Source organism: Scomber scombrus, chromosome 15, assembly GCF_963691925.1.
Source record: "Scomber scombrus chromosome 15, fScoSco1.1, whole genome shotgun sequence".
Lineage (NCBI taxonomy): Eukaryota > Metazoa > Chordata > Actinopteri > Scombriformes > Scombridae > Scomber > Scomber scombrus.
Genome location: NC_084984.1, coordinates 24,702,874 through 24,725,610, shown reverse-complemented (window position 1 = coordinate 24,725,610; position 22,737 = coordinate 24,702,874). Strand labels below are relative to the sequence as shown.

Genomic DNA, 22,737 nt, shown 5'->3' with positions numbered 1-22,737 from the left:
TGTAATCAGCACTTACTGTCAACCCTCTGATCAGACTTGCAGCCCAAATCTGCTGCTGGGAATCGCTGCATGACTAAAACAAGTGGACATGGCTATGATTCATAAAGAGCGGATCCAGCCCGAGCAGAGATGGCGTGGCAAATTCCTGCTTCTGTCAATGTCCTCTGATGGCCTAAAAATGTAATCTTCACATTAATTATTTCCTCCCTCAATTTTTTTTTTTTTTTTAAGAGCGTGTGTGTTTCTCTCTCTCTCTTACCTGGCAGTCGACGTCATCGTCACACACCCAGCTGGCCGGGATGCACGACGAGTTGCCACACTGGAACTCGCTGGGCCCGCAGGAGGACGGGGTGCACTCCACTTCATCCGAGCCATCGCCGCAGTCATCCTCGCCGTTACATACGAAGTTGCGGGAGACGCAGCGGCCGCTGGCACACGTGAACTCGTTGGGGGCGCAGGTGATGTTACCTGGAGGCAGAGAATGAGAGAGGGATAACAGTTAAGGCCATAAAAAACAGCCATTTCCAACTTGATACATTTCAAGAAACAAAACCTGTAACACATGAATCCTATATGCTGTAGGCTACAGTTCATACATTATCCTTAATTCACACACTGTTAGGTTATTGTTAAGCTGTAGTTTAAGAGAAGTAGGAGTTAGTGCTACTGTGATGGAGAGATTCAAGTTACATTTACAACTGCTTGCAGCTTATTGAACTTTTGGATGATTTTGCTGTTTATTTTAGAGTTGAAACCAGACAAACTACCACTATAAAACTGACATTCTCCATGGAGCTTTTTCTAGGAAAAAAAAGAAAGACATAAGCTCAGCAACAGGAGCAAGACAATCAAGTATACAGGCATGAAAACATCACTGAAACATTTGGAGTAGAATAAGAAGAGCTAAATGATGTTAGTGGATGTCGTCTTTACAGTAGGTCAGCTCAGTTACATTTCAGCCTGGTAAAGTCAAAGTGATGTCATAGTGAAGCTGAAACGTGGACAGCTCAGGCGTGCGGGCGGTAAGCGGCGCACATTCACACAACAGCTGAGTGGTGAAGCTGGTGATCATTTGTCTGTGTTGCAACACTGGCTAGGGAGATCCAAAGGGGCTGGGAAGCAACGTCAGCACGACGTGTCTCCTGGCCTCACAGCAGCATGAAGCCTCAGATGACCACAGTAATGCAAAGAATACAGCAGTTGAATGTGGGTGTGGGAGACTGCACAGAGTCCTGATAACACGTTTCGGATGAACGGGAATGACGACCGTGAGCCAGATTAACATCAGTGGTCGACCTGACTATTCTTGTGGGAAGCGGCACATTACTGCTTCTGTCCGGACGCTCTTGGCAGCGTGAACGTTATCACGCTGTACCAGCGATTGTCATACCAGACTTACCCGGACCATGACCATCTGGCAGAGAGGCTGTCATGAGTTTGATTTACGTGGGCTTGTGGCAGCTCGCGCTTCGAGGTATGCGAGCTGTTAAGCTCACTGGCGTAAAACATGCATCTCTCACACACACACTCTACTGCAGTAAAATGTGCTGGTGCAGAGTTCAAGGACAAGACGGGCTCAGATTTAATGTGCGGGAACAAGACACTTAACATATCTCCACCTTCTCAGCAGCTGATTTCACCGATAAGCATCTTTAATCTGTTATATTCAATATATAAATAGAGATCTTGAGTTATCTTCTGCTTTACACACACACATTTTGGTGGGTCAATACTATGTGTGTAGCTCTGGTATCAATGCTGATATTGGCATGTTATAGATGAAACAACTGACATGTTCATTCAAGTGATTAACATCCTCTACTGTCAGCACAAATGTCAAGTGTGGGGATCCAGTGCTAATCATTATTCATGCCCATCATTAAGTGATAGTCTGTCAATTAAAGTCGGTTAAAATGCAGCGCGTAGCCTACTTGAATCCTGAATTTTCCCTCATTAACTTTCAGTAGCATGTTACAGGCTGCCTTGCTGTGTTGCAATCACATCCAATTATTTTAGTTGGTCGGGGCAGCGACGCTTCATGCTTTGCACCAAAGGCTGGAGGAGTGTGTTTATCCTGCACAACGTCCAGGATAAACAACTGGAGGATCGGAAAAGTAATTGATGCCAGCATTCATTAAAAACAGTGTCAGTGCTCGGATAAATACGAGGCGTCAACTGTTACACTTTATAAGTATCGGGGACCTGGAACACTAATGAAAAAATTGTATCATTGCACTTCTAACCGTCTTGTGCTTAATGTGAATCAGGCACAGCTGCAGCTGTAAGGAAGCTTGGTGACAGTCCAGAGTGACTTCATCTGAAACTCATCCAGTGATTTTCATGTCAAAGTCTTAAATTTGAGCAAGAGGACACACTTTGTGCTGCATGTGGAGGGCAGATTTTTGCAGAGATCTCTGCATCGTTATCAGGGCCAATGTTGTTATATTTTAATGGATCATATCTGCGAAAATAAACTCAAATAATATGATCTTTACTGTACTATCCTCTCATTCAGTATTTAAAGCAGTCTGTGAAAAGTGAAGCACATTTTCATACTATTACTTATACTGATGTAAGATGTGAGCTCTGAATATTTTTCAATGATAGCTGATAACATTTATTTAAAATCAGGCTTTTAATAATTAGTGTCATCTTATTTTTACTAAATGTTTGTTTGTTTTGTTACAAATGATCAAATTTCATTGATTTCTTATTTGTTTCTTTGCCGTTTTATTGTAACATATTTAATTTTTCTCTGTAAAGCACTCTTGTATGAAAGGTCCTCTAAAGTTTATCATCTTCATCATCGTCATCTTCTTCTTAGGAACAAAGTTAAGGATGAAGTATGTTTATTCCACACCTGCTGATTTAAAGTGCACTTACTGATTGAGTTTGCTGTATTGCAAACAGATGTGAAATGTAAACAAAAGAAATGTGTGTGAAACATGGAACCAAATGTACATCATTTTACATTATTCTAAAATGCAGTAAGAGAAAAGACAATGGTGTATTTAGAAGAAGGGACTTTGTTTTAAAAGGAAAAAAACAAGGCAAAGGTTTGACAACAGTGGTGTTGCAGAAGGTTTGTGTGTAAAAGAAGACCAGTATGAGCCAGGATCACTGTGGAGGAGAAGACAGAGGGCCAGTACAGGCCAGGGAGGGGATGATATCTGTGTAGCAGAGAGCTTGAGGGACTAGCGCCAAGGCCAGGGATGAGATAAGCACCAGGTGCAGAGTCTATTACAAGAGTGAGACAGAACACAGGACAAACAGGAGCCTGTGTTGGGGGGGTTTAGAGAAAACAAGTGTGTCTTGTATGAAAAAATAAAAACCCAGGAGGATCATATTTGAGCATGAGACACAAACGACCCGTGTCAGCAAAGTTGAGGTCTAGCTATTGGCACAGTAAGGATTGGATGAGACCATAGGAGTTGAGTCCGATAGACCAATTTGACCCCACAGAATGATTGTCAACTCAAAATCTGAGAATATCTTATGATCACATGATTGGTTATCATCATAGGTGTTTTACCTTCCGGTGCTCATCAATCACTGACAAATGAAAGAGAAATTGCAGGATGTACATAATGAGACCAGGCACAAACTCCACTGGTTGGTCATGTTGTCAATCACACTGCATTTCCCTTCAATCCAAGTTTTATGGATAGAAACTAAGTGTCTCAACTCTTACTGTACACCATCATCTTGAGTGGTGAGCATGAGATTTTCCATTCTCTCATTTGATGGCAGCTGTACGATAATCAATTTGATCCGTTTGGGGGAAAGGCCTTCAGATGTTCTTAAAGACACATGGACACCTCAGTAGGAGAGACATTCAACAGGTGGTTCACATTCATTGATTCAGCTGTAATTACTCACTTCCTATCGTACAAGACAAGTTCACATACAGACATATCTCTCTCCATTGTTAGAGCGTTTTTGTACACCTACCACAGTTGACCTCGTCCTCTCCGTTGTCGCAGTCCTTCTCTCCGTCACACTTCCAGAAGACGGGGATGCACTGGGTGGAGCCGGAGCCGCAGCTGAACTCGTTCACACGACACGTCCTCATGTCTGCACGAGCGGAAACACAAAACACACGGTCAATGTTGTTATATTTTAATGGATGATATGAGCGAAAATAAACTCCAAATAATATGATCTTTACTGTACTATCCCCTCATTCAGTATTTAAAGTAGCCTGTGAAAAGTGAAGCACATTTTCATACAGAAGTATTACTTTTACCATATATACTGATCATTAGAGCAGCTTTCTTTAATTATTCACTAAAATAATCCTAAAGCTATAAGAGATGTGAGCTCTGAACATTTTTCAATGACAGCTGATAACATATTTAAATCAGGCTTTCAATTGGTGTCATTTTATTTTTTTTATTACATTTTGTTTTGTTTTTTACAAATGGGTTTCAAATGTGTTGGTTTGCTGTTTTATTGTACCATATTTAATTTTTCTCTGTAAAGCACTATCTTGTATGTAAGGTCTTCTAAATGTTATCATCTTCATCATCATCAGATGAAGTATGTTTATTCCACACCTGCTGATTTAAAGTGCACTTACTGATTGAGTTTGCTGTATTGTAAACCACAGATGTGACATGTAAACTAAAGAAATGTGTGTGAACCATGGAACCAAATGTACATCATTTTACATTTAAAAAGCAGTAAGAGAAAAGACAAAACATAATGGTGTATTTAGAAGAAGGGACTTTGTTTTAATGGACCACACAGTGGTACACATAGTTCTGTTTCAATGATTTATTTGTGTTTACTTCTTCTTTGATTTGTACCAATGTCAAATCTATTTGTAGAGCTTTGGATTTTGAGAGGAAAACTAGCTTGCTTTGGGCAAAAGGAAATAAATCGAAGAGACACAGGGGTTTGTTTTTCATATTTAATGACATATTAGAGAAGAGGAAATTATGTTGGAACCATAAAATTAGTAAAAAATAAAAGCTACCAATTTCATAATACTTTTTGGTCCAGATTGCTCCTTTAGAAAAAGTTGAATGTGTCTCATTAATTCTCGGCTTGCATGACTAAAAAGAAAACTCTATAGAATTTATCATTGTGAATACAGCCCTGAGGTATGTGCTATCACTGTCACAGTTTACTTGATATTCAGACTGTGACAGGATTTTATTTGGGAAAAAAAACTTCAAACTCAATTTTATAAAGATGCTTGCAGCCACATCTAACAATCTAGCCTTTAACTCCCACATGAATACGTCTGATTTACTGCTTAGATGAAGCTCTGAAGCCTGCAAATGTCAAAAACCCTATGCCTAAAAAAAAATAAAATGGTTAGAATGTGTGATACTTACACGGAAATGTACAAAAAGTATAAAGTTAAAGAGCGTTATAGCGTGTCAAGTCATCACACTGCTGCAGTGGCACGACTTGTTGCCTTCTGAGTGTCCCTTTTAACAACAGGACCAAAAATAACGAGAGGACGAAACAAGGACAAGGCACAGCTGACTGCTTTTGAGCTTGAAATGGTGAACAGTTTTTGGAGTAGTACTGGTGTTATTGAGCTACAGGTTATCTGAAAAAAACACGTTTGCATCAGGTTAAACTGGAGGTGAATAAATGTGACTCTGCATGTCATTCACACAACAGTAACACTGCTTTTCTTAGATGACATTTCTTATCCCTGTGATCTGCTGCTGTCGTCAGAGATAACAAGCTATTTGAGTGTATACTTTGATAAGGGCTGCTCAGTGGAGCACTAAATGAAGGGGAATTGAAAAGTGGCTCCTATAGATGTTATAAAGGATAGTGGTGATAAGCCAAGTGACAATATGCTGCCGTATTTCTGAATCCAGTCTGTGTCAGCACCTCAATTCAAAGTATAACAAACACATGGCCGCTACCTGGTCTCTTAACTAGTCTAGTTAACTGATCGTGTAGTGATTTTGTCTGCATACATGCTCTTCAATTAATTCGGGTCAAGCCAATTCAATGATTAGTATCATTTAAAAAGTTACAGGACTTGCTATCAATAATATGAAAGTTGAGTTTCAGTACCAATACTTTCTTGAATGCATCAGTTTGAGAAATAAAAACATGTTTTAGCTTTTTTCACTTAAAGTTACAAGAAACCCAACTTAAAATCCCATTTCTTCCATATGTAGGAATACATGTGATGCACTGTTCAAAGTAAACTATATAAACACTATATCAAAGTAAACACTCAAAACATCAAGTAACGATACAAATCACTATTAATCATGATTTTCTTCACAGAAGTCCCAAAGGCAGGGATGGAGACGGCATTACAATTGGGTGGAAAAAAATTCATCTGGGAGACTGAATAACTTATAAAGCCAAGCGGTGTAAGTTGTTATGGCAACAAAACCATGGCACAGCGTGTATGGATAACAGCAGAATCCCACAGCTGTAATCTGTACAGAGCTGCTACATCAAATTCAACCCAACAACAAACCAAATTCGTTTCAGGTAAGTATTGTTCTGGTTGAAATACACACTGAACACAAATATCCTCTAGTGGATGTATTAATGGTGAAAAATCCATCACATGTAAATATTTCCACTACTTAGTCTGACACTTAGATCAACACTTCAGAGTCACCACCTGTAAACCTTCAAGAAAACAGAGCTGAGGCCATACTTGGAGCCTGTGTGATAAAGAACCGAAAAGAAAAAGGGCTCAACAGGTCCAAAACTCAAAATAAATAGTCCTGCTCTGATGCATGTGGTGCACTGTGATTACCACTATGGCAACAGTTCTAATTCAACTTTCAACTGAGTGAAAGTGCGGGAAAAACAAAAACAAAAAACAGCATTCAGATTCAACCACCAGGTTTGTCAGAAAAACACTGTTTTAGTCTCTGTATAGATTTAATGACAGCATTGAGCAGTGTAGCCTGCAGGTAGTATGTTTCTACCTGGTCATCACACCTGATCATTAACACTAACAAGTATTTATAAAATTATATGTACAGCTCAAGAGTCTTGTTTGTCTTTCAGCTATAATATGAATAGGGATTTACATTTTAAGATTTAATTGGATTACATACACACTAATCCATTTAAAAACAAACCAGCCAATAAAAGTTGACACTGACAACGAAGACTTGAGCTGACAGCGACAGTTAAACAAAAGCCAGACTGGAATTTTATTAATGGAGGAATCTTGACGTCCCTGTTTATTAATGACTAAAGGAAGAGAAACTGCAGCTCGCTTCATTTAACACTGATGCAAGCAAAGTGACGTAAACAGTCCTTCACACAGAAACTGTCAGGACAAGAACACACACACACTTTAGATTCCATTCCCTGCTGCCAAGTCATGTGTAACAGCTGGTCAAACAGTACAGTGATATAACAGCTAAAGTTGCTGGCTTGACCTGCACGTACACCACTGCAGCTATGACTGGAACTTAACACAACCTCTTAAAAACACACACACACAGTGGACTACAAACTGGAATGTTGTTCGAGACCTTCAGTTGACCGACACAAGTTATACCGTTTAATGTAGACGAGCACAGCCTGATGTCAGGAAGTTGGCAGATCTAAAGAGGGAAACATTAAGCGGTACAGCTAGACCTTCAGAGGCTCAGTCAAAGTTCTCAAAGTGCAGCTTCATCAACATTAAACTTTCACAAGTGTGGGTTAGAAAGTTATGGAGGATACATTTCACCAGAAATAAAACAAAGGGAAATGGAGAGGCCAGAACTTAATGAAAAGCTGAAAAGGTTTTATTATGATCTATTATTTGATTAATGTCTACTTTGATACAATCACTGGGGCACAGCAAAGTAAGATATCTTCAAAAGTGTACAAAAAGTGACTAGTTAATCCTGGCTTTTTTAAAGACATGTGAACTTAACTATCGTCTGTTATCAAAATGATAACTACTCAAGTAAAGCAACGTACTTAATTGGTATATGACAATGTCAACAGTGAAACATCGCAATGGACGATGATACAGAGGAGCCCAGAGGTGGGGTGGGGTGGGCACTGGCAGTCATGCAACAACTGTAGTTCTCATCAAGTACTTCTTGTGGCTCACTGTCTCTCTGCTGCACTGGGGCGCACACAGTGAGCCCGGCCCCCCCTGCAGTGAAACAGAGGGGATGGAGAGAAACTCAGTATGAGGGTCTACTGCATGTTGCTTTCATGTATGGTCGCACGGAGCTAAAATTTAACAAGTTCACATAAACAAACATTTATGGTGGTGGTGAGTTTCTCTCCTCTCCTCCACTGTGGGCAGGGCTGAGCACTGTGTGTTTGGAGAAGAGAAGAATGAACCAGATTGAGTTACGAACTTACGACACTTGTTACATTACTGTAAATGTAATATAAACTTTGTGAATAGACAGCCAAGAGTAATTGAATCCATGCAAAAGATGGACAGATGGCGGTGGACTTTAGTGTGACAGATGGTGGAAGAGAGTATTCAACTCAAACATAAAGGGATGAAAAGGTGAGGAATAAAATATATATTGAAATGAAGGAACAGAAGAGTGAGCCGGTTTTTTACTGAACAAGGCAAAGCTCCAGCTAACGACGGGGTTATTAATGTAGCACTAGAAAAGAATTTCTATTCTACTCCTATATTTACCACCTCGTTGTCTGGGCCTACACAATGACTGCTTTTTCCCCCCATGTTACTGACTTTAATGGGTCTTTCTAACAGTGCAGGAACTAGGGAGGTCTTTGGCAACACTTCACAGTCAATTGGTTTTGAATAAGTCTGGTGTTTAAAAGACTCAGCTTGTTTTGGCAGAGAGGGCCATGGATCCCCAATCCAGGAGAGTGTTGAAGGGATTTGCCCTCACTGTAAAAAATGTGTAGTGTTTGCTTTTCTGCCACAAGTAAATCATTTATTTTTATATTGTTCTCAGGTCTGTACATTCAGCCGGTCACACACAGCAGAAATCCTCTACTGCAATGTAAATATCCCTACTTTCTATTCAGTGTCTGGCTTCAGAATCGGTTGCATTCTTTCTGTATTCTGTGCGTTTCGTGTAATCTGAGATTGCATTATCAGTGGTCTATATTTGCTGGCCTGAGATCAATTGCTTCTGCCTCCACCCATTTTCTTCATTTGAGTAAAGCTCTCACTGATGATTCACCACCGCATCGCTCTTGTGATCATTTCTCCTTCTTTATCATCTGGTATGTTGACAGCTCCCCCAAAGACTGGCTTACATCATATCCTCCACTGCCCTTCACACCCATCAATCCCTCAGTATTGGTTTAAAGAAATACCATATTGTTTTTGAAATAGCAATGTCCTTGTATTGTCATTCTGTCTCTTCTTGTGTTTGTCAGTGATGGAAAATCTATAATAAAATCTTAATGGGAAAATGAAGATATGTTGACAGCATTTTACACTGTTGTGGTTAAGTGGGCGCAATTATTTACTGTGTTAATGTAACATTGAGTGAGTCAAGTTCTTCAAGTGTATTAAAGTGTGAGTGAGTAGAGTTCCTGCTTGTTAACAGTACATCAGTCAGTGTCATCTGAATCACAGGCACATATATTGATATATTTTACAGTTATTCGTAAAATGTACTTAGCAGAGACTTCTGTAAATCAGAGGATACATTTTTCTGAGTGTCACAAACCTCAGGAAATGAGTTTTGCTATCAGAATTTGATCCGCTCAGTTCAAATCACATTTCAAAGGTCCAGAAGACCTGCACTATTACAGCATTTTATCCCCATATCTAAAAAGGGCTAAACCAGAAGTAGCCAGCTTGGCCAGCCGAAGACTCTTGCTCCATGGGTCCAATGTAACGGAAGCAAAGCAGAAGAGTAAGAGAACCCAGAAGAACATTTTTAAGCTTCATGTGCCACTGAGCAGCTTTCATAGGAATAAACAGGGACCTGCCTCTAACACTGTACCTAGTTCTCTTTATACATCCATGGTCCTGCCACTACTTCAAATGGATGCATCCTTGTCAGGGATCCACTGGGAAATCATCAAGTGAAAACAGAAAGAGTGAACTTTGATAAATAACACTAACCTAAACAAATGGATTAAGGTCCCAGAAAGTGAAGAAGTGGAGTGGAAAAGGTCAGAGAAATACAAATGTGGCTGCTGTTGCAAACTTCTTCAAGTTAACACATTTATTCAAAATATCAATGCCATGGAAAACCCTGTTAGGGCTAGCATGCCCTGCCGCAGCGATAACTTATGAAGAGGAGGAAAGAGTCTGGACAGATGAGCAGGCTGAATACAGTTGCAAGAAGGAGGCTGCTGCTGAGGACGACCTCATGCAGTGATCGTGTTAAAAAGTCTCAACTTAAAAATTCATCAAAGAATGGACTACGGAGCTCTAAATCTTCAAATGTTCCTGCTTATGGCTACAGAAGATGACATTCTTCTGGCTTTGGACACTGATGGAGTAATCAACAGGATTGCAGTAGAACGCACTGATGAGGTCTTCTCACCGCCAAAGGTAGGACATGCCATTTTACTCTATTCACTGCTGTGCTACACTGGTTTCAAGTGATGCCAAGGCAAGAATGTTATTACGCCTCAGCTGATTAGTCAGTCTGGGTCTGCTCCAATAGGATGCAGGCATGCTGCTCGTCTCAGCCCGACTGTATCACTGAATGAATGTTTAAATAGTGTCGGTGGCATGAAATCCTGACTGTGAAAGCCTGATGTGTGGATTGCGTCAGATCAGCAGAGAACACCATGTCGGATGATTGAGTATAAATAGCTCTCACATTTACAGATCATCGTAGGAAAGCTTCCAGGGGGAAAATTTAGTTTTTGGCAATTTTGTTTCATGAGAGCAGCGCATTTTGTCATGGACTACATTCATGACATGATCATGCTACATTTGTTATATTTGTGAAGTTACAGATTGTAGCATAAGTGTGCTGAGAGCTGGGTTGAACATATCAATTTGCCATACAAATAAAATCCTAAGTGTGGCTCTCAGGGTGCTGATTTCTCCTCTGGGCTACTTTTTGGTTATTTATTCATAACATTTTATGAAACTATGTAGCTACATCTGCTGCTAGGGTGCCAACTTACTTAGGCTATATATTATAAATGGCCTGATATTTATTTATACAACTCATAAGTGTGTATGTTGGTTAAAAATGGGGCCAGTCCACATTACACTGCCCGGGCCAAATTGTATTCCCAGTCCAACCCTCCTAGTAATAGATGAGAATTATGAGTCAGGGATATAATGTTTATCATTTTAACATAATGGGTATGTGTTCTCCACTGTAGGAGTCGTTTATTGTAGATATGGTTTTGTAAAAGTTGTGTTTTGGTTTTTCAGTAAAATATCTTACTGAAAAAATTCCAACCTATCACTCAATATCATTTCTTTGAGGGGTATAACCAGTACACAGCATCCTAGTGCTTCTACAGTAATAACAATGAGCCCAGTTTATGTACAAAATGACAAGATATTTTTACCAAGCCCTCAGCTGACAGTTTGACAAGTGACATTAAAAAGGAAAATGATAACGCTTTTCCACAAGGTTCAAATAAAGACCTAAAATTACATGTTACACTAAACAGATCTATTGTGCAACCTTCTGTTGCTTCATTTAAAAAAGAGGCAAACCCTGTACTTACTGTCAGTATGTCAGAGTTTTGATGTCATGAGCTTATGTACAAAAACATTTAGGATTGCTAACAGTCTTGTGGTCTTGCCAAGTATGTAACTAGAAACTACTTCTGATAGTTTATACTCAAAATTACATATTTGTCTTCATGGGACAACAACCCCTTCTATGGTTAGACCGTGGCGTAGGATACAACCCCTTTAAAACGTAGTGGTTCTAAATATTTGCCAATGAAGTTGTTAATCTTTGTTTTTTTGGACACTGCCATGCAACATCCTTCATATTTTATTGGGTGAAAGCAGTTCAGTTGATTCAGTGTGCTTCTCCTATGCACCTTTCTGCATACAGTAGGGATGCATGATATTGGATTTTTTGCCAATTTCCGATATGCTGATATTTTTCCAACTCATTCTGGCATACGTACACAGGTACATAGGAAGACTGCAGTTCAGGGCTCAGCATTAAAACTTAAATGAACCTGCCAAGTGGGGCAAGAAGTAGTTTTCTTGGAGTTTATTAGACAGGATTAATGAGTAGGATTTCATCTCCAGAGCAGAAAGTGGCGATAATACACCTAATACAGTGGTTGCCAACTGCCCTTATAAGCCAAAAAAGAAGTAGTTTTTTCAAAAGGAGTGGTACATCCTGTCAGCCGAGGCACCGCCGCTTCCTCCGCTGGCTCTACTTCACTCAGCTGCCCCACAGACCCGCTGCTTCCTTCCAATTTAACCTGACCTAACTTCTCCGTGTGGATTCAACCTGAGCACTGAGCCCCGGTTTGTTAGTCAGATGAAATTGGGAAGAAGCAGCGGGTGTGTCGGGCAGCTGAGTGAAGTAGAGTCTGCAGAGAAAGTACTGGGACCATAAGGATGAAACAGTCCACGGAGCGAAGCACAGTCGGGCGGCGCAGGAGAAGGCAACAAATCGGCCTGTTGAATCAACAGGAAGTTCATTTTGGGCAGACGCTAATATTACATATTATAATATACAGATAAAATGTTGATATTATTGATCATCTCTAGTGCACAGCTATGTAAAAATTATTTTCTTTGATCATTTTGCACAAAAGTCAGCATGTGTTTTGTTTTAAGTTGCTGTAAAGCTTAAGCACCTGAGAGGAAAAAAAAAGACAGAGTTAAATGGGATTTGATAAACGTCTCTTTGTCCTCCACATTGTTATCTTGCCATTTTGAAGTTGAGGGAAGAGCCTGAGGTTAAAGATTTACTTACAGTGCAGTGGATGAAACACCATCTTTCTAAAGCTGGCTTACAAAACAATTGTAAGCGAACCGATTCAACCCGAGTGCTCCAAGCATGCAGGAAGACTTCAGGAAGCAGCGCGAACATCAAACCAACAAGTGTTAAGTGTCTTCATTTTACCTCTGTTGTTTACCTACATACCTGAGGAGACGCTACAGTCCGTTTGTCTCTATGACGGCGGGGGCGAGACATTCTCATTAAGGACAGACTTTAGTTCATACACCTTCTATCATGACTCATCTCTGTGATTGAAGGAGCACTTCGGCGAGACCTCACATTACAGTTATACCATTTAAAAGCTTGACAGCTCTCCTCAGTTCTATTTAAAACTTCTCATTTTCTTGACAGTGTTCCGCTCACAGGGGACGACCCCCAACCCCCCCAGCTTTTTAAGTGCTTCGCTGAATTTTTTCGCAACAGTGGGAGAAAGTGTTAGAAACAACGAGAAGTGTCTATCACGCACTCTGACGGTCAAAGATCCAACTCAGAACTTCAGATATACAGTCCCTAATTCCTGCAAAAGGTTTCATGGATGAAAATATATATGAAAACGTGTTTAAAATAGGGTCATTTTATCTGTAGCAATTCATTATATTTTAAAAAAGTGATCATGTGTTTCTGCATTTCAAACTTTAATCTACAGAGCAACTAGTAACTATTTATTACCATTTCTGCAGTGGGGTTAAAAGTACAGTGTCACAGTAAAAGTATAAAGTAGCATAACATGGAAATACAGCATATACACTGATTTACTGTACTATGTTATTTTGCTACATTGTTTCTCAATTCATTTGTATAAATCAGTATTATATGAAATGACATGGCGTGATATTTAACATGTTCAACACATAGTGCTTGAGTAGAAGTAGAGTACAGCATTAAAATAACTGATTCATTTATTTAAAAAACCCCAGCATCAATTTGACCACTTTAAAAAAAGATTCCAAGCTGTAAAGACAACTAAAGTTTACTATAGTTCAACTATAGTTTGTGTCTGTTGATCTTTAACTCTAATGTCAATATAATTAACAGCTGCTATCATTACACTTGCTCATTTTTATTTTATTTTATTGTGTTATACGATCTAGGAATCATAAAACAATAAACGTAGTGACTGCTGGTAAAGGCTGCAATTATGAGCCGTGATCACGTCACACAAGTTCCAACATATGACAACAAAAATACATGAAGCTACCTCTGCATTTAAAGCATGAATAAATACTTCTAAAATATATTATATATTCTGTACATGTACGGTCATTGATATTTCTCTTCAGCTAAGAGTGATAATATTTTATACATGGTCATTTTTAAGAATGGGTTGATAATGAGGTTGGGTTTATATGTACAGTGATTCATCAGTCACATGACAATTCAATTAACTGTATATGAGGAAAGATGGCCAAAGACGTCTGATGAATACAACTCAATGTTATAGTAAAGTGTTTTAGTTTTCATAGTTTAACATGGGGGCTAAAGCTTCTACACATGCTAAGTGTTTGGCTTTGTTTCAATACCAGGTGTTAAGTGCCAGATATACAACTGAGACTGCATTAGTGATGAAAATGACTGTGCAAGTGACAAAGTCAGCCACACATAAAGCACAATGAAACTGATCAAACTACCAGCAGTAAGCCATATACAGTATGTGTAGGAATCACCTGCAGTCTCCAGGCCCTGAAGCTGAGTACAGAGAAGCTAGCTTCATACACTTCCTGTGTTTGCAGTATACAGTATAATATCAGTAACACCATTATTGAGCATGAATGAGTCGGCCCCCTGAAACTCACCCTCGTGGAGAAATTATGCAGTGAAACTGGAGATAATTACTATTAAAAACAGCCAGCAGTAGCTTGTAGTTTCTTTGCTGCATGTCAGATTTTATTCATTATTGCACTCACTTTTTCTTTTCCACTGTTTTACTGCTTAACTTGAAGCTTGTACAAATATTCATAAATGGTTAACAGTGAACTGAAGGTTGCTCCTTTCAGCTTAGTTCATCCAGAAGAGTAAATCTCAACCTTAAGAGCTTCCAAGCAGTCTATACATAATGCCCACTAATAGTAAAAGTGTGGTGATTTTTATGTGGAACCCCCTTGTATCCGTTGTTACCCCACAGCAGTAACAAGGACCTTCTAATTGTTGGCTGCCAATACAAACAGACTCAAATCAATTATCCTTCATTTCATTCACTATTTTAAAAACAAATCAGGGACACAAGGACATGAACGTGGTAAACTGTTTTCATGTTAGTTTGTTCTCACTGTTTATTGTATTAGCCTGAACCTTTCAGCAGAGCAGGCTCAGAGTCTGCAGTAATTAAGGTTTCTAAAACTGTCTGACCTCCTGAGAGGACGCGTGTGAAACATCCCCGGCTTCATATCTTACTGTTGATCATGTTCTGTATTGTTGTTAATCTGCACTTAGGCGCTTTGTTGCTCTGCAAACCTCCCAATGAAACTATTTTGTCAAAGTTATTTATACACAACAGAAGGAGTAGCTGATCTCTGCACTGCAGTGTTTTTTTCAACTGGCAGATCCAGCATAATTAATGACCAATCATGCAGCATGCAACACATTTACTGAGAACTACAATGAGGTTAGATCTGTGGCTCGCACTCACTTGAGCTCCGACTGTGTGGAGCATCTACAAAACTGGATTACAAACACTGTCAACGCCCATGAAACTATTAGCGTCTGAGTCTGAGATCATAGGAGCAGTCACGAAAAGGAATTAACACTTTTTTAATGCGTCAAACACAATGGTGAGAAAATTCAAGGATAGACTAGGATGATGCTGCAAGTCATGTCACAGCTGACAGACTGAGAAGTGTCTGTCTGCAGGTGTGTGTGTGTGTGTGTGTGTGTGTGTGTGTGTGTGTGTGTGTGTGTGTGTGTGTGTTAAAGTTGCATCAGATCTCAAACCAAGTTAAACACAGTTGGCTAACACTATACAGTAATATCCTGGTGAGTGATGTTAACCAACTGGTTACACATGTCGGTCTATGTGTTAATTTGCATACACACTACAGAGTGTTGCATTACAGGTTGTTTGTAGCATTAATGTTGCTATGCTAGCGAGTCTCTTCAAGTCTGTTTATAGTGAGTGTGTTAGTCAGTCCTATAAAGTGTTTATTAGTCCAGTTTAACCTGCAGGAGGTTCTGAAGCCTTGTGTCGTGTGTTTTTCTGCAACAGAGGAAATGGATTCATGACGAGTGAAAGTTTTCTAAAGTCAAACTTCCAAATATCACACTCACTGATAAGGAGCTCTTATAAATGCTATAACCATACAATAACAGTATGGTTCTACAAAAATAACTAGGCAATAAAAATATATCTAAAGTCTGAGGTGTGGTTGAGAAGGTTCCATCATCCAATATTAGAAGCTTCATTAGAGAGAGAAACCATGTACTCACGGCAGATTTCTACGCTCTCGTCCGACCCGTCCTCACAGTCTGGCTCCCCGTCGCAGTGCCACCGCTTGGGGACACACTGGCCGTTACGACACACAAAGTCCACCTCCGCGCAAGTCTTTGGAACTGGAGGGGAGAGAAGAAAGTGACACATTTACAATTGGTTGCCTCTTGATTGAGCTTCATTTGCATCGAACGTGCAGTCAAAACTTCACTCTGGAAAAATTTCAACAAAATGAGAAGATACTTGTTCCTGCTTATTGTCCCATTTGAGCCTAATTTCAAACTGACAATTTTCTGACCTGTATTAGAATATCGTTTGTCCTTGTTTCTACATGAATATAATCAGATAAATAATGCAGTTGTTTGGTGTTAAGGTCTTCCCCTCGTTTAAACCTGATTCATTTACGGTTTATTTTAACTGTCAAAGTTGATTTTGACATCAACGTCTCTCTGTGGATACATGGAGCTCACATTTGTAAACATTTAATTCATGGTATAATTAATACACACAAATATACTGAGATCTGACCTTCAAAAGTGCTGTTGGATTCATTGATGAACTAAATGAAGTCACATATGACAATGTTTGATGCAGACAATCCCCTAAAGCAACATCAACATTTGAAAGCACAGACTATGGCAAAGTAAAAGTCTAATTTGTCCTCTTTTCTATCCTGTTCATGTAGTAACCGTTGACAGTTCTATTGTGAGCTGTTGGAGCGCTGCCACACTACACACTACTAGATTATTTATCAAGAGAAACATCCTCTACACTGTTCGCAACAAAAAATAAAGTGATATTTTAGAAAGTAGACAATGTTACAGAGTGGTGAGTTTTCTGTGATAAAAAAATATTTGAGTCAGTGTAACAGCAGCTCAAACACTCTGTCACAAAGAGAGAAGTTGCGGTGTCTCACGATGTTTGAACCCTCTGTTCTCTGCACCTTCCATTTCCACTCAGACCTCAAGAGTCTCCTTCAGGCTTTTCCTCGGCGTCTCTGACCAGAATACAAATATGAAGCCCAGAAACAACCGGCTCTCAATTTTGAGACACGACAGCAGGGAGTCACAGTGGGACTCATTAGAAACCTTCTTCTTTTATTAATTCATTTTTTAGGGTTTTTAACAGGTCCGGGGCTCCTCGGTTCTGTCTGCTGACAGTAAGCTCTGATCTCACACTGACTGAAGAACAGACTGAGACCAAAATGTAACATAATGTCTGCTGCTGTGAGAGTGGATGAGAGTCAAACATGAAGAGGAGGTTGAGTTATATTTTAGTCCTCTATGCTCGCTCTTAAGACTCAACATCCTTTATTTTGCCATTTTTGAACACCAGTAATGTAATTATGTTAAATTTACTATGTGAGCCATTAGCTTAGCTTCACTAACTAACTTCCTGATAATTCCTATCTGAAGGAGGTCTTCTAATTATCGTTTTTTTTCCACCCTGCAGTACAATCATCTGCTCCTTTCCTCCCTGTCCCTCACTTTATTCTCTCCTTCACTTGTTCTTCCCTCTCTCTCTCCCTCCCAGTCTCACATGACCCAGATAGATGAGGGACAAAAGAAAATGGAGAGAGATCTGCAATTTATTGGACACACATACACACACCCCTCTATCTACTGTATCCATATTTAGCTCTGCGCTATCTGCTTCCATCCCATCACCAGGTCATACTGTCCCAAGGGATGCTGGGAAGGCTCCTTGTGGGGCCATGCTAATGTGACATGCGTCATGTGACTGAACATGAGTGAGAACATACAGCATGTCGTCTATGCTACACTCTGTGAGCACTTCATACTGAAACCAAATGAAGAAAGCTGTACAGTGTAGAACCCAACCAATACATCAGTGAGCTGATATTAACCAATCACATTCTGCCCAGCTGACATCATCGTTAATGTTTCACTGTGTCAGGACAGTTACTGTTGGTGCAATGGAGACACATGTCTGACTTTCACCGTACAATTTATGCATTTTCTCAAAGTTTAAAGCTGACACACCTCTTTAAAATGACGAATGTGGCGCTCAGACTAACATTAGCTCTACATGAAAAACAACAGTCCTCTCACTCATTAGAACCGGGGCAGGTGTGTTGATGCAGGGTCATCCAGCAGAACAGTTGAACCTGGCTCAACATTTGTGGCTCTGCAATGTCGTCCAGCAAACTGTGTTTGTCAATCAGATACATGTGAGTGCATACACCTAGTGGATTACTGTCTTACATGAACACTGTATTAGACAAAAGATACAACTCTCCAGAACTGTAAAATCTTGTGTGAGTATTACAAACTGCTGTGTGGTGTCTCAACATGTGATAAGCCTTTAAATGCAGTAATGTGTGGCTGCAACACAACCCATGGTATTGTTTTACCTGTCTGACTGCAGCCTCTGAGATAATGTCTGATCTGGTGTCAAAACAGTTGGCTACAACTGATAATAAAAGAGATGATTAAGCAAACAGCACTAGAACGAAATAAAACGTTTGCAGACGAGTAAATGATTCAGACTCTACATGTCCACTACCTCTCATTTGTCTTGTTCCTGTATCGGTGTTTACTCTCAGCCACTGTATCACTTTACTACATCATTAACAGACCAGTCTATAGAATTTATTGGCAGCTAGGGTGATCACCCCACCCTCCTTCTTCCAAGCATGTACAAGAACATGCAAAAAACACAAAAGGTCCCCTCTCTCGATCCACAGTTTGGTTTGTCCATTCTGGGCTACTGTAGAAACATGGCAGTGCATCATGGAAGAGGACCTGCTGCCTATGTAGATATAAAGTGCTCATTCAAAAGGTTATGAAAACGTGACAATTCTTATCTTCAGGAGATTATACACTAATTAAAACAAACTTATGAATATTATATTCCATTTCTGCCAAGTCTGTTTGGCTAGATACCACTAAATCCTACACACTATGTTTTTAATCCTTGGATCAGAACTTGGTCAGAACTACTAAATAACTAAATATAAGGGATCCTTGTCAAAACTGTCTGTTTAAAAAACAAAAACACACAAAAAAAAAAAAACATCAGTCAGGATCTAGCACACTGTTGTGTTTCAGTACATCCAAGATGTTGGTAGTAAGGAAAAGGAGCTTTAAAAGTTAATTATCCTATTCTGTGGCACTCTAGTAATGTTTGGCAGCAACCAAATTTAGTGTCCAAGCCGCTAACAGCAAAAACATTGTAGCAGTAGTCTAATATGAAAAAGTTAATCATTCTGTGAGCATACCTTTTAAGATATAGTCAACCTCATTTACAACTTCATTTACAAGGCAGAACACACACTATTACACTATAATCAAGATGGACTTCCATCCATTGGCCCACCCACACTTTAAAAAGACCACATTAACAGTGTAAATGCATGGGCGGCCAACATACTGCCTACAGGAGCTCTGGAAATGACTAAATGACACATATGCAAGTGTGATGATGATTGTGGAGAGTCTTTAAGTGACTGACAGGTCTGGTCACCTGCCAGAACACAGACCTCCACGTTATACAGCACAGAGTGTGTGTGTAAAGCGTAGACAATAATTAGTGTGTTCCAGCGAGCTACATTTGGAAACAATCCTCTTCCGATTATTCACTTAACTGACAACTCTCTTTAATTGAGCACTATTAGTTGTTTATGTGTGTCAAGTGCTCTTCCATACTGGCTCTCATGCTGTTGGCAGTATACTGTATCATTGGTGGTGTGTGTGTGTGTGGGGGCGTGTTTATTTTCTTACCACAGGAGTTCTCGTCGCTGCCATCTGTGCAGTCCTCGTCTCCGTCGCACTGCCAGACGGACGGGATGCAGCGACCGTTCCCACACTGAAACTGGCTGGCCTCACATTCTGTCTTAGTTCCTGCAGAGGAAGAAACACACACACACACAGAGCGGGAATGAGGCAACATCCGAGTGACTGTACTCCCAAACGTTTTCATAATCATCATCTATTGTTTTGTTTGATGTAATTAGCTTTTTTTGTTGTCCTAGCGAGGTCCCCTGCAGTGAGGTAAATTCAGAAACTAATTGTTTGAAGTAGCAGACTCAGAGCAGCTGCAGTGGAGATGTGCCAGCTACACATGTTGGATTTACACGCTATGTTAAGTATCTCCTCGCCTCTTCACCAACTTCTTTCACATTTTAAACAACAACACTACCTGAAGTATAACAGCTAAATTCTCCAACAGTACCCTTGGCCTTCATTTACCTTTACTGCAGAGTGACTTTAAGCAGGTGTTACTGTACATCAGTGTCAAGCCTTCAGTTCTAATTCAAGTCTCATTGTTAATTGCTGTCAATATAAACTCTTCCTTACATTTCAACAGCACTAATTAAATCAAAACAGTCAAGACTCTTTAATAGAAATCCTGTTCACATTCACCATTTTTAAATGCTTCTATGTCATCAAGGTTTTTGTGTTTTGTTTTTGTTCCCCAATTAACTTTATACTTTGAAAAGAAACTCAATCTTCCTGCACAGGTTTTCATCAAAAATGACACATTTTATACCATACCAAAAGTAATAGGCTATTAATTGAATATCAGCTTTTAGTGAGAATCGTATTAATGTTATAGCCATTACATAATAACTGCAAAATTTGGGGGGTAAAGGCAGACTATCAGTAGTCTAGAGTTCGGTATCAAACATTAAAATATTGACTAAAACATGTCTGTAGTACAGAGTATAACTCAGTTCAGATGTGTCATTTATCCATCATGCACGTTACTGAGAGCCGACTGGAAACTGGTAAATCTAAATGGAACGAGGCTGTAATATTTATCACCTGCGCTTTTAGTGCTCTGCAACCTGTCAAACTGTCTGCTGCCAAAAGACCTGTTCACTGAGTGCCAACATCTTTACGACAAGCTGCCTGTGTTCAGATATTTTGAGGAATATTAACATGTTTTGCTGAAAGTTGATTTTTGTATTGTTGCTGAAATTCAGTTAATTGCATAAATGAGACACCTGCACATTGTCCACATTTAGGATGAGTGTATTAATGTGAAACTTTCTGGTGAGACAATGATCACACATAGGCCACATATCCCAATATTACACATCCTAATAGAGTGAATAAATAGTTGGTCCGTGCTCAAGGCTGTTTTTGATTGGGTTTTTTGCCAAGTGAGGGACATACTCAATGTCAGCACACACATTGTTAAAAATGTGACCTGAGCTCAGCTTATGCCTCCACACTGGATAATTAAGCCATGAGGATTTGACCTTTCCATTGGTTGAAAGGTGGTGTCATCTGAAAGTTAGAACTACTCACATCTGCCTTCTTTCACAGGGCTTTACTGACACTTACTGCAACAAATCATAACAGTGTACATCATGTTAACAGCAGGTCTGATTCAATAAACCCTGCCTTTACAGTCACTGTCTGTGACTGTTTTCCAATTAGTACAATTTAGCCTTCAGCTCTTCTGCTATCAACAACTACTGTATAAAGAGCTCTATGAATAGAGAATTACCTTTCCCAAATTATGATGTCTTTGATCACCATCACTGAACACACACACACATAAACAGCTGATGGCTGAACATCTGTGTTTGCATTTGTGACTGCAGATGAAGGCGCATCAATATTTCAGTGAAGAGCTAAACCTCTCTGCCCTGGAAATGTCTACAGAGTAACATCTGTTCAGCTGTCATCTGAAGAACATCACATGGACAAAAACCTGAAGAGACAGCAACACAGAAAGACACCTAGTTGGAAATTTCCCTAAAACTAAAAAAAAAAAAATCAAGCAATGAATGACAGACTAAAACAGTAGATTTGTCTTCATCGCAAGAGAAAACCAGGCTCTCCAGACTTTCTAGGACTACTGTGCTGTGCAGTATGCAGTCTGTCATACTGGAGGTAGTCTTAAAATAACCGTCTGACCTTGATGCTCGCTTCAGTCTGGACTGTGTGTCTGTCCAGGTGGTTAAATGGAACAAACAGTGATGATGGAAGCCCGGAGGGGTCGCAGTTCCAGCTCAATCGCTCTGACGCTGAGAGGTCAACTACTTTTAAATGTCCCTGTTCAAACTGAGGGATGTGCCAAAAAGAAAAAAGAAAAAGAAGAATACAGTGCCTGTCAAAGTCTGGACACACCTTTTCACTTGAATGGAGAAAATGTGTCCAAACTTTTGACCGTTTCTGTATTTGATACATTTTACATTTGATTTGACTTATTAACTAACATTTAGTCGTAAATATTTGTGCCAATTGAAACAAAAAACAAAACAATGCAGATTTTCTATTCTTGGATGGGGAAAAAAGCCTCTAAAAACCAGATTGAGTCAGTGAATTATAAAGTTAAGTGTTTTAAGTAGGTCAGCAGCTCCTTTAGGGACAAACACACCCTCACACCGCCTTTAACTGAAGCAGCAACATATGAATTTAACCGTTTATGCTCCTACAAACTTACTGTGTAGTTATGGTCAGTAAGGAACATGACAGGCTGATAGGTCATTCTACA

General features: G+C 39.7%; 1 protein-coding gene across 2 annotated transcripts in view; it reads right to left on the bottom strand.

The window, feature by feature from the left end:
* vldlr (very low density lipoprotein receptor) overlaps positions 1–22,737 on the bottom strand; it is a 68,467-nt gene that overhangs the window by 33,763 nt on the left and 11,967 nt on the right. For both annotated transcript variants that reach the window (XM_062435243.1, XM_062435244.1), the window contains exons 2-5: positions 20,010–20,129; positions 16,266–16,388; positions 3,952–4,074; positions 260–468 (exon numbers count right to left, since the gene is read on the bottom strand). In XM_062435243.1, coding sequence (XP_062291227.1) covers positions 260–468; positions 3,952–4,074; positions 16,266–16,388; positions 20,010–20,129 — 575 coding nt within the window. The remainder of the gene's footprint in view (positions 1–259; positions 469–3,951; positions 4,075–16,265; positions 16,389–20,009; positions 20,130–22,737) is intronic.